Genomic DNA, 16,006 nt, shown 5'->3' with positions numbered 1-16,006 from the left:
TGTGGTCTTCGTCAGTACTTGCCAAAAATGTAATGTATATAAAGCTTCCAAGCTGGACACATCTGGTATCATTGAGCACAAAGAGCATACCAAAAATACTTTAAATAGTTGCATATAAAAATAAAACATGATGGGGGCTCGGGGAGAAGAAGAAAAACAGCTTTTGAACACACGTAAGAACACGGCATATGTACACCTAGCCTGAGAAAAAGACCCCAGCTAATCAAGAAGCTGAAGCCAACCAACTTGGAGACAACTATTAACATGGCTGTAGGATAACATTTACATAAAAGCTTTACACTCCAGCTACTGCCTTACATCGTGCACAACAGCTGTGCTTAATGGCGCTGGGCTGCCTACAGACTCCACATCCTTACTTTCAAAGCCTGCGTTGTACCCAAAGTTGTTTACGGTGTTAGAACCAGTTGAGTTGAACGCACCGGGGTTGTATTCAAAGTGGCTGCCGGCTGGTGGCACAGACCATCCCGTCACCTGGGGCCTGTTGGGCACTGCACCCTGCGACGTGCCGGAGGACCAGGGGGGGTAACCAGGAGTTCCAGCACTGCCCATGGCAGCCAGATAGAAGGCCAGGTTCTGTGGAGTCTTCATCATGTGTTGGTTGTAATGTCGGGCGTCTCCTTGATACTGAAACACAAACGAGTGGAAGGTGAAGTCGGAGCCAAATTTGGTAAAAAGCCTCCAATAAACAGCCTCTAAAGAAATATAGTTTTTGTCCCGCCTTTAACGATATCCATCCAGCCCGTGTTTTGAAATTTTTTTTAAGCTTAGCTTGGACATTTGACTACAAACAGAGTCCCTGCTCAAAAGAACAAGTACAAATCATGTAAGTTTGTAAAACAATAATCATTCACACACTTACTGCAAATGAGATACCTACAGGTGGGATGTGTGAGGCCACGTTGGAGTACATGTTTCCTTGAATGGAGCTGTCCTTATTGATGGTATATCGCTCAGATACCCAGCTGGTATCTTTCTGATGCCTCCGAAGCTTCATCCTCCTGTTCTGAAACCATGTCTTCACCTACAAGATTAGGAGGATTAGACTGCAGAAAGTCTACAAAGTTCAGTTTTAGTGCCCACTACTCAGTGACATTATGTTTATCACCTGTTTATAGGTCAGTCCAGTCACTTCAGCCAAGTTCTTCATCTCAGCCGGGGTGAGGTACCTCTGAACACTGAAGCGCTGGACAAGAGCATTCATCTGGCTCTCTGAGAAGGCTGCCCGGACCTTTCCTTTCGGGTTATTGACAGCAGTAGTACTCGGCTTCTTTGGGGCAGCTGAGGACACATGGAGGTGACTGGGGTTGTTGGCATCCATGTTTCCTGTGATGGCAAAGGTATGTGGCTCTTCCATGAGAGAGCTTGAAACATCCTCGCTGCCACCGGGGCTCCCGCCAATTGTCTCCACATCAATTTCTTTCTCAGCCCAGGTAGCAGGGTCTGCGTGGGGAAGACTTATCTCACGGCTGCTGCTGGAACTCCACGAATCTGCTTAGAGGAGAAACGATTCCTGTTGTCAGACCCCATAACAAAAAAGCTATCCCGCTGAAATGAATAGGCTTTACCCCACCAATTGTTTCATTTTATTTTGGGGCATTCTTCATCTCTACCGACAGATGTCGCCAATTCGTATTTACAAAGCACTCAATGGCGCCATATTTGAGAAACCATTTTAGAACAAGGATGGACATGAACTGGACGTCGCCGTCAAAGCTCGAGAAACAAATGGCGTCAATTCTTCAAGGAAATGTAAGCCGTGCCGCTAAATGTATATTTTAATGCAAATACAATATGGTTCGGTACAGAATTTTTAAAAAAATGCTGTTTTGAAAGGATGCTAACTGCGTACCTGGTGAGGTGTGTGCCTCAGAGTCACTGGCCGAGTCACTCCCGGTTCGTCTGACCTCATTTCCCACTGCTTCATATGGACCCCGCTGCGGTCCGGCCAGCACCAGGCGGCCTGCTTGGTTGTCGCCAAAATAGACAACTCCAGAGCCCTGGTAGCAATGCCCATTCACGGCATGTGGCTCTGGGCTGCCAGGCGGGGACTCTTCCTTGGTCGTGGTGGTGGCGGCGGCGTAGTAGTTCTGCGTTGCCCCTGTATTGTAGTTGTTCAACTCCGTGACTCCGTTTTCGCTCCAGCCCGTCAGGTTGCTGTGGTTCTGCTCGGACCCGGGTTGATACACGAGGCCGTAAGCATAGGTACGGTAAGATGGGTTGTAATTGTATGTTACCTGCGTCTTCCAGTCTGCCATTTTTTTTCCCCTGGCAGAAGTTGTGCGTCGCGATAAAAACTCAAAAAGAAACGCTAGATGGCCTCAAGTATTGTAGCTAAAATTGCTCAAATACGACGAAACATCATTGGGGAAATATGTTAAAATTCTTGGCTCCACGTAAAACAGGCGACTCCACTTCACGTTTAAAAAATAGCGCGCGCTGAGCTGCTCCCCAGTGTCTGTTTATAAGGAAGTGTGTGGGTGTGGACGCGGGTGTAGGTGGGTGTTTTTATTTTAGCCAATCTCTTTGATTCATGGAGGCAGGTTAAGCCTTTCCATTCGCCACCGAAGATATTTCCTTTTGAATTCTTCTCTCATTCTCAGATTTAGACAGAGACGAAACAGTTCATGATTTAAAAAAAAGTTGTTAAATGTCAGCCGTTTTCACATTAGCTTCACATCCTAGCTGCCCTTTCATTCATGAGATCCGTGTTATTTCAGCCTGATTACCTATAATCATTTGGTTTTTTTTATTGACCCAGTGCTTTGTTAGGAAGCCTGTCGGAAATTAGATCCAAAATGTGGATGTGTGTGCAAGGTAGCTACTTGCAGAGTGATTGTTTCAAAAGGCCCCGAATGTATGTTTTTTTCAGACATTACATTACATGTAGAGTTTCATATGAATATTTTTGCACTGTTCCAACTCACATGTTGGGGTCAGTGCAGTAGGCCCTCATCTTGTACCTCTCCTGTTAACTCCTGGCATAAAATCCTCAGTATTACAGCAGATCCTGTGTTAAGGTCATTCATATTTGTTCATTTATTTGTATCAGTCTAATTGCCATGTTGGACACCAGCATTTTAGCACTGGAACAACGCGGCCCCATACAACCTCCCATTTCTGTCTGAGGTTAACCACATCACAGGATTTTGTCTTTCTAAAAATGTAACAATCAACGTCTGATGATCCATTCTTAAATTCAAGTTGAGAATCAAATTGTGGATCCTAAGTATGGCCGAAATATTTGTGGTAAAGTCTTATGTCCAAATGTGATGCCCAGATGCTTTATTTACATTTTGGAGATTTGCCAACTGAACTTTATGGCTTTTGAGGCTGAGATAATTTATATCCCCGGTAACAAAGAGGAGACATTACATCTCACATGTACTTTGGTATTGCCTCCCCGCATGTATCTATTTATTTTTTAGGATGGACTCTGCATCAGCAGACCTTGCAGTTGTACTTCTTTTTAACCCATGATAATGAGTCTGTCTAGTATCTCTGTTGACACAGCTCCATAATACTGTATGTGTTTGAGCGCTTGAACAATTCCCAAACAATTACTTTTTATTTAACGTATTATTTTTCAAGCCTGAGAAATCTCCCTCTAAGGCCTTGGGACCTCTTGTCTAATTCAAAGAGTTATGACTTAAGACCTTTTTTTCTTTCACTGCTCGTGGTGCAAAACAAGTGAAGAAAGGCAGGCAGTTAACTGCTTCTTCAAATCCCCCCCACACCCTTGGCTTCTGTACAGTCTTGGAGATGTTTACACAAACTGCCCTTTTCCCTCATTTGCAACTCCTTTCACAAAGATGAATTAGATTAGCCCGCGTATTACCATCCAAGAGTTGTTTGTGCTCTCCCTCCTTGGCTGCATTGACGTGGTAATGATTCAGTTAGAGGTGAAAGGATGTGAGATGAGTGAGCCTAATGTGGACATTAGCATTTCTCATTGATTTCTGCCAGGGCGGGGTTTTGTTTGTCTGATCTTGTACGAGCCAGAGGCGCGCAGGAGGGGATTGATGATGTCGGTGTGTATCGGGGGTGGCTGCACAGGTGTGCAGTGCATTAGCATTGGCATGTGCTGAGAGGATTATAGACTGGCCGTTGATGGCTCGGTACACTGTATTCTGATTTAAGAAGAGAATGTGGCGTGGAAAGAATAAAATGGGGTGTTTAAGTGACAACCATCCATTTGTGTTCTAATTTTAGGGCTCTCTAAATAAATAAAAAAATAGGATGATTGGTCACTGGTTTACGTAACACATGTTGACCTATCATCATAACTGCTGCAGATCAATTCTCCATTGATTTATGTATAATTTAAGTTGATTCTGTTATCTGTTTTAGGTAAATTATTAGAATCTGAATCATGATTTTAATTCCTAAGTAATGAAATACAGGATATAGGGCAAACATGGTTTATGAATGTCAATATTTGGTAACGCTTCTTCTTTTGTCCTCCATTTGTCCAGTTTCCTCTCATTTTTATGAAACCCCAAGCTTTCAGCTGCTAGCTCTATAGAACTCAATCTGCTGTGCTGCTGTGTGATACTATTAACTATAAGATACTATTAAAAATATATGCATTTTTTTCTGAAGAGTCTGTTTTGCGTAGACAAAACATTGGTTTATCGCTTAGTTCGGTTCTTATTTTATGCTTGAATGATCTATGAGATGGCTTAACAAGCGAACACATTCCTCAAACATTTAGCCTTCTGATGACTTTTTTTTTGGTGATTATTGAATAAAACTGAATTTAAACTAATTGATTTGAATCAAAGGAAAATGGTCAGGTGGAGAGACCAAACTGAAAATGAAAGAAAAGCAGCCAGTGTCCATATGAAAAAAAGCTTAAAAAGGCCTTTAGAGAGCCCAGGAAGCTACTGCTTAAAACAACACCAGTGAAGTTTGTGAACCTGAAAACGATATCATTTTGAAGTACGTTAATTTATGCACATTCCCGGCCCTGAAACCACCCTGGATCACCCAGGGAGCTGAGATTCCACAGTTCATGCCGTTTCGCTTTTTGGTCGCTCTGCATTTTTGTTGGCTTTTGTGGCATTTTCAGCATGGCAACAAATTCATGTATATGGCTGCACATGTGCAGGCTCAGACTGAGATTTGTTTTTTTTTAAGACAGAGGTTTTATCTGCCACTAACCCCAGCCCAACTGAGGGGGAACTAAAGAGTAAAAAAGAAAAAAAAAAGCCAAATTATCTAGTGTTTATCTAGTGTCTGATTGAGAATGTAAATTAGTCATGGAAGAAGGCTTATTCTAGTTAAAACAAATAAGATTTATTCAATTCAGAATTTGATTGAGGTATAAATGAAAAAAAATCTTCCTATGCAACTAAAGTAGAAAAGATGGAGGACTGTCAATTTTAGTATTATTTCATGCACTGTACTATACCTGACCATTATTACTAATTTAAGTAATCACAACTTTATTCCTGTAACTGATCAAACTATAAGCAGATATTAAAAATATATTAAAAGTGCAGCATTTGACTTATAAAAGTTGAGTTTTTAATCTAACCTGATAATAGAAAATTTAAAAAACATAAACTCTTATGATTCAGTTTATTTGATTGAATTGTCCGCCAAGTTATAAGGGGTTGGACAATGTGCAATACAAGGACACTTTCTTTTATTTTTTACTGAATTACGTATTAAGTTACAGCTTCGATGATATGTTACGATAGTGTAATTATTCTGCAATATGTTATTCATTGTTGTGGGGAAAAAAAATCTCATCAAATATCTTCAACTCAGCGGTTTAAACCAATTGAATATGTCCTCCTCTCCAGTTGGAGGCGCTGTTTGTTTCAGTCTCAGACTGATAACACCGAGTTCACACCGCAGGTCCCTTTAACTCAGCTCACATGGAACTCCTGGCCGGTTCTGTCCCGCGTGCATGCTCCCCGAGCGTTCCCGAACCAGACCCAGCTGGAGTCGCGGATGTGTCACTCCCTAACGTCTTGGCTCGAGGACCTCACACATTTAGATGACTATTTAGAAGTCGCTTCTTTACGGCAAACTGGGAAGCTAACTTTTAAACCGCCACAGAAAAAAAGAAAAAAAACTTTGTTTACATATTTGACAGGTGTAGCACACCCGGGTAGCCAGCCTTACCGCGAGAGGACTACTCGGTTTTCTCTTCAGGTTTATAAAATATAAACGTTAACGGTCACTTGGAAAAAAAAAATAAACCGAAGGTGACGGTTCGCAACTATCGAGATGACGGAGAAGCTTGAGCAAATTCTCTTACAGCTGACACAGCCCGACAATGCAGTCATTCAGCAGGTAACGCCACTAACAACTTTGTTGGAGCTAGCACTAGTTTGTTAATAAAGAAAAAAGTTGCCAAGTTTAAAAACTAATGCTAACGGTCGAGATAACGGTTATAGAATTAAGCTAGCTAACAAGTTAACGGTTGAAACGCAAGGCCAGTCAACTGTCAAACTGTACTTTTGTTTTATGAAGTGTACAACCACGGAGGTTAGCGTGTGATTTCTATGTACTGTTTTAGTGTCAGTCTGCATGACTTACTTGGATCTGTTTTGTCCCCTTTGTAGGCCACAGTCCAGCTGAAACAGGCTTTCAAAGACCCAGCCATTATACCAGCTCTGTGTGCTGTGATGAGTGGCTCCCAAAACCCACAGGTATTATTATGAGAGTGTGAGGAGTAAAAGAGCTATCTCCAGAGGGAGTGTGTGTCAACTTTTGTCACTCTGTGCTTTTATATAGAGCCTCTTTTCCCATAAATGTGACAGCAGTTGACTGTTTTGGTTTAATGTGCTGCCACCCTTCCTAGAAGTCCCGATCATGATCATCTCATGATGATCATGAGAATATGAGTGATATGTGCCTGAATTACAGAATGAATCTAGATATGTTTGTTAAATCCAACGATGACTTATGTAAACTTGGCTTGCGTGCAGATTCGCCAGTCAGCCACAGTGATGCTGAGGATGAGAGTGAAGAAGCACTGGAAGAAGATTAGCTCTAATGACCGAGAGAGGTTTGCTTTGTACTTTTCATGAACAGAATCCCATGCCGGTGTGACGCCAGCATTTGATGTTGAATCGGTTGTGATTGTTCTGTTTACTGTTTTTCTGCAGCCTGAAAGCTGTGGTGTTGCAAGCCTTCATGCAGGAAACAGAGTAAGCACAATGCGTGTCAGTGATTACTGAATTACATACAGTATGTTGCTGTCTGAAATATCACGTCTTCATGTGTTTCACATGCACCGCTGCTTTGCAGGCACACGGTGCAGCACTCGCTCTCGCAGCTATGCGCCGTTATGGTTAAACATGAGACACCAGACCGCTGGCCTGCCCTGCTGCAGCTTCTAAATCAGTCAACCAAGAGCACCAACCCTCATGACAGACAGGTACACTTATTACTGAACAGCTGTGAGGTGGTGTATTTGTGTTATGATTTATTTATTAACTTTATTTTCCATACAAGGCATAAAAAAGCATATTGAATATTTACGAATTACCAAGTCTCCTGTTGTTTTGTATATATTTTTCAAGTCTTAACCCCAAAAAATAAGCTCTACTTTGTCCCAACAGGTTGGCCTCCTGCTGCTGAACAAGGTGATGGAGTCCAACCCTGAACCTTTCCAGCCGCACTACTGCCAGCTGCTGCAGCTGTTCAACACTGTGCTCCAGGACCTCAACAACCCAACAGCCTTGTACTACTGCATCCTCTCACTCACAGCCATTACTCCTTACACTGGCACAGACGAGATGGTGAGGAAGTGTTTTCCCTTTGACCCCCGTCAGAACAGGAGTTTCATATTTAACGTAGATGTATACGACCCTGATAGATGGGATTATTTTAAGTTAGAGATACCATTATCGAAGGCCTTGATTAGAATGACACTTTTTATTTCACTGTTTTACAGAAGCTGATGCGTTCTATCATCCCAAGTCTTATTGTTGCTCTGAAGCACCTCATCAAGGCCAATCAGGTAAACTGCTGTTTTCAAGACGTTTTACTGCTGGTTTGGTCTGATCAAATCTATGCTATCTAGGCTATGGATTAACAAGCCCGTTTAAATGATTGGTTTGTCTCTGTCTGCTCAGGACCACGCCAGTGAGGCCATGGAGGTGTTTATCGAGCTCATGGAGATTGAAGTTTCCATCATCGTACCTCATGTTGCAGATATCGTCCGGTTCTGCTTGGAGGTAGGAGTTTCATGCTCTGTATTTTCTTTTATTATCTAAAGTGACATTTAGCGGACTTTCAGAGTGCTCAGACGGTCTCGCACGAGAATTTGAACTATTTAAGTGTTTGTTTTAGGTGAGCAGTGACACGACACTGAACGACTCTCTGCGAGTGAAAGCACTCTCCTGCATCACCTTCCTCATCAAGCTGAAGAGTAAGGTAAAGTCATCCACCAGCTCCGGAGCCGCTAATTTCTACCGGAACCTTTATCGCTCTCAGTGTTTTATTTATTTATTTATTATTATTTATATTCACTTAAAAAACTAAAGTCTAATGCACTGATAGCTGTAGACTGTGACATGGTAATTTTCTTTGTCCATGTACCTATGTTTGAATATAGAATTGACTTTTCTGCAGCTTATCACAATTCGATCACACGTTTCTTAGTTAATTTAACTTAATTTACTAACAGGAACGCTCCTTATTTTAACTATGAAGAAGCATAGAATGACTTTAAGAGGCACAAATAAAGTAACAAAAAATAATGAAGTGGTTCATTAAAACACAAAACAGCTTGACCAGAAACACAATCAAGAATTATTATTATTTTGTTAACTAAAATAAGAAGCTCCTTACCGTGCACCGCTTTGCAGACGGTGCTGAAGCTGAAGCTGCTGAGCCCCATCTTGCAGGCCGTTTTCCCTATTCTGACTGCGACGCCCCCACCGGGTGAGCATGACCCGGAGGATGAGGACGATGACAGCGGGGATGGCACAGACAACGACAACCCGAAACACTGCACCGCTCAGGTGGAGAGAAGTTTTTAAATCTAGTTTATACAGAGCATGTACCTCTGCTGTGCTTGGACCAAGGAGGATTTAACTTCATGTTTCTGTTTCCAGATGATTGACACAATGGCTCTCCACATGCCTCCAGAGAAACTGTTTCATCACCTTGTAAGTCATTTAGATGTGAACTAACTCTGCTGAACGAGCAGCATGTCAGAACCTGGGCTCGCGTTCCTGCTTTTTTTACATTGTCTGATGTAAACTGCGTCTGTCTGTGTTAGATACCCCTCACTCAAACCTGCCTTGCCAGTGAAAACCCTTATCAGAAGAAGGGGGGTCTCATGTGTCTGGCTGTGCTCGCTGAAGGATGTGCAGACCACATACGCACAAAGTAGGTTTAGAAATCCATTTTCTTGAGTTTAGCTTTGATTAACTTATTTTTCCTTTGAGGAAAAGTGCAGGGTTTTGTTTGATCTTTTGTGAGTTATAACAGTCTCTGAGATCTGAGCATGCTCCCTGTCTTCTCCCTGTGTGTGTATGTTGTTAGGATGCTGTCATCAGTGCTGCAGACGGTATGCCAGAGTCTGTCAGACAGCAATCAGGTGGTGCGCAGTGCTGCCCTTTTTGCCCTCGGACAATTCTCTGAACACTTACAGGTGACTCAGGACACATATGAGCCACTGTACTTTTAATAACACGCTTATTAATGAATATGTAACTGCTGCAAGAATTTTGTATCACGTCAGAGTACTCTCACTTTGTTTAGATTAGTCTGTTGAGTGGGAAAATAATCAGTTAAATTACCACTTGTATTAGTGTGCAGAGATGTACGCAAACATGTAGTTTAACAGATTTTACAACTTGCCTCTGCTTCATATGGTTTCTGTGTTTTTCATCCTCTCCTTTTTTAGCCTGAAGTGAGTAAGTACTGTGCAGAGCTGATGCCTTTGCTACTGGGCTACCTTTCATCCTTGAATGAAGCAAAGGTGGGTCATGTCACCAAAGCCTTTTATGCCCTGGAGAACTTCATGGAGAACCTGGGTAAGCTGAAAAAGGCACTGATTGACAGTAGAATTCCTATGCCACGCCCAACGATACCTGACAACCCAAGCTGTAAATCAACCACCAACACATAGACAAAACAAAACACTCAGCTACACATAATCAAAAGTTGTGGGGGGAAAAAAACATTAGTGTTGGTTTCTGTTTTTGACCTATTCCCAAAGTACAGCGTTACTTGCTAACGAGAAGCTTTATTCGAACTGATTTTGAAAACAGGAGCTGATATTGAGCCCTACTTGCCCACCCTGATGGAGACCATGTTGTCTGCTCTCAACAATGCTGAGAACCTCAAGATAAAAGAACTGGCTGTGTCCGCCATAGGGGCCATAGGTAAGAATATTTCCCGACTTAGACCTGCTGCTTGGCACAAATACAGACAACAAAAGACCCGACACAGCACATTAAACAAAGAGAGATGATGAAGTTGGTACTTTTGCATCTCTTTTGCTTTCAAATTCAATTTGAACAAAAAGTGCTAAATGCTATCATTACATAACATTTTAGCATCAGCTTGTCTGTATACATGTACCCTGTGTTAACTGCAGACACAATGGGCTAAAACACAATCTATCAAGCATGTTTCTCTCTGAAATTACTGTAATTTACTTCATCAGCCAATGCTGCCAAGGAGTTGCTCGTCCCCTACTTCCCCCCAATTATTGAAAGCCTGAAGGGTTTCCTGACCGCCACTACAGAGGAGATGAGGTCTCTGCAGACTCAGTCCTTGGGTAAGTAAAGCCTGAAAGTAAAATACAAAGTCATTTCCTTTTATTGAATGTTTGATGATCACGACGGCTTTTTCCCAGATACTCTGTCTGTATTGGCTCGCACCATCGGCAAAGACGTCTTCGTTCCTCTTGCTGCAGAGTGTATTCAGCTGGGCCTTAACCTCACTGATACCATCGATGATCCTGACCTGAGGCGCTGCACGTATGTAACTTAATGTGTTGTCGTCTTTTGTTGAAAAAAAAAAAAAATGCTTCATACGCTTTGTGTGTATGCATAAAACAATTATTTGATTTTAAGAGGTGAGGTGAGTAAACCTCTCATCGCCTTAATACTACATAGAGCTTGACTCTATGCTGCTAACTCTCCCTTACTGAGCGCCAGAGTTGTGGGCTTTTCACATAAGTTGCAGCGAACACATACATGGAGCTGATTTTCAGTGAAACACCAGCACAGCTGTGCAGGTCAGTGACTTTCTTCCCAGAGAAGAGAGACCGTCTGCTCAGGACTCATCACTCAAGAGGCTGCTGTTTGTCTGACAGGGTGTGGAGCTGCCTCCCAGAGAAAAGCCTGCTTCCTCATGGCTCTTTTTAAGCGGTGTGCCTCACATACAGTGTGTTTTCCAGAGTAAACGGCAGACCCAGCTGCTTTCTTGATAGAGAGGGACTTTAAACCCACTGCAATTGCATGATTTTCTGAGCCTGTCCCTCACATCTCTCTGTCTTCCCCTCTGCCAGGTACAGTCTGTACTCTGCTGTGTCTACAGTCAGCCCTGAATGTCTGACTCCCCACCTCACTGCTATAACAACCGTCATGCTGCTTGCCTTAAAGTCCAATGAAGGCATCACGGTACAAAGTGCACACAGAACACTAGGAAGCAGTTTCAGTATCCAAATGATTTGATGTTTCACTTGTTATCCTCCTGTTTTCACTTGAGGCGCACCTGGAAGAGGACAAGACATTCGTCCTGCTGGACGATGACGACGACGACGATAATGACGACAGTGACAACAATGACGGAAAAGCTGCCGAGGATTTCTTGGAAGATGAGCCAGAGACGGATGTCCATGATGTGGCAGGGTCCGTTCCTGTACACACACACGCTCACATTTACTGCTCAAGTTCAGTGAGAGACTTCTCTCACTCGGCCTCTTTCCGCATGTTTTAGGTTCAGTGTGGAAAACGCCTACATTGATGAGAAGGAGGACGCCTGCGATGCTCTGGGAGAGATTGCCTACAGCACCAGGTAGCTGATCTTTACCGTGGATGTAGTTTAACATTGACAGGATGCCTTCAGCCGTTTCAGTTTGTGTTTTCCGTTATATGACTTTTCTGTGGCATTTTGTCGCCCTGTGTCAGATGTTTCTGCTGTGATGCGCGCACAGTATTCACCTTATGTTCCTGTGCTTTCCCCTGACAGTGCTGCCTTCCAGCCATTCATGGAGTCCAGCTTCCAGCAGGTTTATGAGATGAGAGATGTAAGTCAGCCTGGCTGGTTGTTCAGCCTGATCATCCCTGTGAAGGGCCCTCTGTGACATGTATTAGTGCAGGTTTGTGTCAGTAGGGGGATTAGTAATGTCAGTCTTGGCATCCATCCGTTTTCTTCTACTTGCTCCATCCTGTTCAGGATTGGAGAAAGACTGCAGTCTATCGTAGCTGACAGGGAGCCTAACAAAGAGGAGCAGACAATCATGCATACTGATGTATGTCAGCATGTAGAACAGTGTTCACATGTCGTAGACCGTGGTTAAGATACATTTTTCTTTTGGTTTGGTAAGGTTGGCCTTTAACAACCACAAAAGGGTATAGCCACAGACTGAGTTGTGAATGATAAACTATGCTACATGTTTGTACTGTATTCAAACTTGACAGTACTGGTGTGACAGTGCACACTTGAACTAAATGTATAAAAATCTGCATTTTTATGGTTTGAAAATGGTTCAAAATATTATTCACGGTTTCAATTTCTCCTCCAAAGACATGATCTTATAATGATTAATGATACTGGTATTTTACTGATCACCTTCCCTGTATCACTGACTCTACACCACAGTAAGTTACTTGTAAATTGAGATGCAAAACATGAGGGCAAGGGCAGATACTTGCTGACAGGGAACCAGTGGCACTCGTGACTCCATTGACCTGTCATTTGTCTTTGTATGTTCATGTGGGTTAGCCCTGCCAGAGCTTAATGCCTTCTCCTGCCCTCCCTAGTTTCCCCACGAGGACGTCCGTCGGGCAGCTCTGGGAGCCATGGGCCAGTTCTGCCGAGCTCAGCACAAAGTGTGGACAGAGATTCCCACTGAGGCCAACCACGAGGGTAATGCAGGAGGCAGGGATAAAGAAATGAGCAGAGCTCATTTGTTGCTCCAGTGAAGATTAATAATTGACTGCAAGTGCAGGCATGTGAAAAAGAAAGTGCACCCGCTTTCAAATCCAAGGTTTTCTGTATCAGGACACATTAAAAACAGCATGTGGTCTGAAACTGAGGTGGATAAAACCTGAGAACAACAACACATCACACTGTGTTATTATTTATATAGATTTATTTTAAAATGCCAAAGCACAGCAGTAAAGCTACAACTGATTGTCTGAGAAGGAAGAGAATCAAGGTGCAGAAATGCTGCGGAAGACAGCTGTGCATAAACAAACTGAAAAGTGGACAGTGCCTTCTTTTTCAGACCACAAGCCTGAAAATCTTAACTCTCGCCCTTGTTTTTCCGGGTGGCCTCGTGTCTCAGCCCTGCTGAAGTTGCTGGACGTGGTGCTCGCTTGCTTTGTGAAAACGGTGCGAGCGGAGCCCGAGCGCCAGGTCGTAATGGCTGTCCTGGAAACCATGAACGGTGTCATCAAGTCCTGCAAGGAGGAGGTTTTCAAAAACCCGGCGCGCCTCAAGGAGATTTGTTGTGTCATTCGTGACGTGCTCACAAAGAAGGTGAGAGGAGACCCAACGGGGGCGAGCAGAGAGAGCAAAACATCCAATAATGCTCTCTTTTCTTTTTCTCTCTGTCCAATCAGACTGCTTGTCAGGGCGGAGGTAATGACGAAGCTGATGATGAAGAGCAACAGGTGCCGTCTGCAGTCTACATGCCACCTTCATATATTTGAACATTTGATTTGCTTTGACTCGACATGCTGGTTTGTTCCGGGTGACGGTGAATAGAGAAAACAAAACCCACCAACTGAACTGTTAGAACTCCTTCTGCGGCCCACAGGCACCAGAACGCCTTCGGCCCTGTTCTTGTCCAGTTATTCAGTGGGCTGTGTGTTTCAGGCAGAGTATGATGCCATGCTCCAGGAGTTTGCAGGGGAGGGGATTCCCTTATTGGCTGCTTCCGTTCCGGCAGACAAGTTGGCTCCTTTCCTCAACGATCTGCTGCCGCTCATCATGAGCAAAACTGTGAGTCCAGACACTTAACAGACTTCCAACATCTTAGTTCCTCGTGTTCCAAAGCGTTGGAACTGATCACAGTTTCAACCACATGCTCATTTTCAAAATGGCTGCACAGATTTAAGAATGATTGAGCTTTTTTTTTTGTTGCTGAGACGTCAATGCTTTGTCATTTTGAAGAAATCATCATGCACCGTGGCAGACCGGTCCTTTTCTTTGGGTACAATCGGAGAAATCCTCCAAGCCCTAGTGAGCGCATCAGGAGGGCGGGGATTGGCAGGCAGACTGTCCAATCGTTTGCTTCCGGTACTGGTGGCCGGAGTGAGGGACAGTGATGCTGAGGTTCGCAACAACAGCGTGTTCGGGCTGGGCTGCCTGGCTCAGGCAGCTGGACCCATCATTGTATCGTATCCTTTGCCCCTGTGCATTTGCGCTTCTGTGTGGAGTCGGTGTTGTATGCTACGCATTTAAAGGATAAATCTACTCCTTTAACCAAGTGTCATTCAGAGACTACCCGATGATGCTGTCGGTGTTTTCTAACATGCTGGCCAAAGAGTCGGACCTCAGGGTGATTGACAACCTGTGTGCTGCCCTGTGCAGGATGATCCTGAGCAACGTGGATGCTGTCCCTCTGGAGCAGGTTTGTCCAACCAAGATCATTCCAGCCTAATTTGATGCAAAGCAGGAAATGAATTTAAAGATCCAGTGTGAGTTGAAAGCACAGCACAGGAGATGATGCAATGTATTCACTGATAGGTTGTGCCTGCTCTGGTCACCCGACTTCCACTCAAAGAGGATCTGGAGGAGAACAAGACTGTGTTTACCTGCCTGGCCTTGCTCTACAAACACAGTCCTGACCTGGTATAGCAGAAACACGTGCTCTCTGCATTCAGTGTCAAAAATCTTCCTGACAAACACACGCAAGACACAGGATGGTTCTCCACAAATTTATTCAGACCAGATGTTCAGAATATGCATCACAACAGACTCTCAGTCAGCTCTTCATTTATTCAGTGTTATATGTTAAATAGTACATTCTTACAGTCCACCTCATTATGAGTCAATGTTTGCACTTTGCTAAAGAATTTCAGTAAGCGTTCACCTGTGGTTTCCTTTCAGGTTGTAAAGTTACTGAAGCCCATAGTTGCCGCTTCCAGTCATGTCGTCGGCGCCAAGAACGTCGATAAAGGTGAAAATTTCTTTGCTTTCACGCAGCCTGCTTTCTCAGACGGCACCGAATCATTAACACTAAAGTTGAGGAAAAACGCAGCAAAGCCGGCGTTTCTCCTAACTGAGCCTTCACAGGCGGCCACCTGCACACAGCTGCTCTTTAGTATTCTGTTCACTCTCTGCTAATCTGTGCTCAGTAATTTGCTGTCATCTCTAACTCTTGGATCTTCTTTCTCTCCAGAGACCCAGCACACCTTGGTCATACTGATGAGAGAATTTGCTCAGAACCACGGTGCAGATTTCCAAGCAGCTGTAAGCTCCCTTCCTGCAGAGCAGCAAGCCAGACTCGGAGCGGCCGTCAGCGCCTCGTAGCCCAAACCCACCATTCCACTCTGACGTGACAGCCCGCCAACGCCATGAATTCTCATACTGTAGGTGGGAAATGGGACATTTGTGTGTTATGTCTCCACACGATGATCTCAGTACCACACCTCAACAGTTCTACTAAAGTTATTACATTCAGCAGTTCTGTTTCAAAGTATTATTATTTATTTGCTTATCTGCATCCAATGTTGACATTTCATTGTTTCAGGAGGTTGAGTTGAAACTGTTTTTGTATTCTGATTTCCTGTTATTCCTGTAACAATGATGTTCCTCCATGCTCCTTTCTTTC

The 16,006-nt window shown here is 43.6% G+C and overlaps 2 protein-coding genes across 2 annotated transcripts; one reads left to right on the top strand and one right to left on the bottom strand.

Moving 5' to 3' along the window:
- Nucleotides 1-306: 306 nt before the first annotated feature.
- Nucleotides 307-2,276, bottom strand: nanog (nanog homeobox). The gene is made up of 4 exons (XM_072378256.1): nucleotides 1,871-2,276; nucleotides 1,127-1,509; nucleotides 899-1,042; nucleotides 307-645 (listed from the first exon to the last, which is right to left on the bottom strand). The coding sequence occupies exons 1-4, from the start codon at nucleotides 2,274-2,276 to the stop codon at nucleotides 307-309; spliced, it is 1,272 nt and encodes a 423-aa protein (XP_072234357.1).
- A 3,617-nt stretch (nucleotides 2,277-5,893) lies between these two features.
- On the top strand, nucleotides 5,894-15,858 carry ipo4 (importin 4). Its single transcript, XM_072378255.1, has 30 exons — nucleotides 5,894-6,324; nucleotides 6,597-6,683; nucleotides 6,963-7,042; nucleotides 7,143-7,184; nucleotides 7,285-7,414; nucleotides 7,599-7,778; nucleotides 7,934-7,999; nucleotides 8,115-8,216; nucleotides 8,332-8,415; nucleotides 8,850-9,005; nucleotides 9,099-9,152; nucleotides 9,266-9,375; nucleotides 9,532-9,640; nucleotides 9,896-10,025; nucleotides 10,263-10,376; nucleotides 10,661-10,774; nucleotides 10,853-10,976; nucleotides 11,510-11,621; nucleotides 11,710-11,852; nucleotides 11,941-12,018; nucleotides 12,193-12,250; nucleotides 12,987-13,092; nucleotides 13,514-13,707; nucleotides 13,791-13,841; nucleotides 14,047-14,172; nucleotides 14,344-14,570; nucleotides 14,671-14,803; nucleotides 14,920-15,024; nucleotides 15,283-15,352; nucleotides 15,575-15,858. The coding sequence occupies exons 1-30, from the start codon at nucleotides 6,259-6,261 to the stop codon at nucleotides 15,703-15,705; spliced, it is 3,282 nt and encodes a 1,093-aa protein (XP_072234356.1). The 5' UTR covers nucleotides 5,894-6,258; the 3' UTR covers nucleotides 15,706-15,858.
- The last annotated feature ends 148 nt before the right edge of the window (nucleotides 15,859-16,006 follow it).

Source organism: Leuresthes tenuis, unplaced genomic scaffold (assembly GCF_036924035.1).
Source record: "Leuresthes tenuis unplaced genomic scaffold, fLeuTen1.0.hap1 SCAF_24, whole genome shotgun sequence".
Classification (NCBI taxonomy): domain Eukaryota; kingdom Metazoa; phylum Chordata; class Actinopteri; order Atheriniformes; family Atherinopsidae; genus Leuresthes; species Leuresthes tenuis.
The sequence above is the reverse complement of the archived record's forward strand: the minus strand, read 5'-3'. Positions and strand labels throughout refer to the sequence as shown.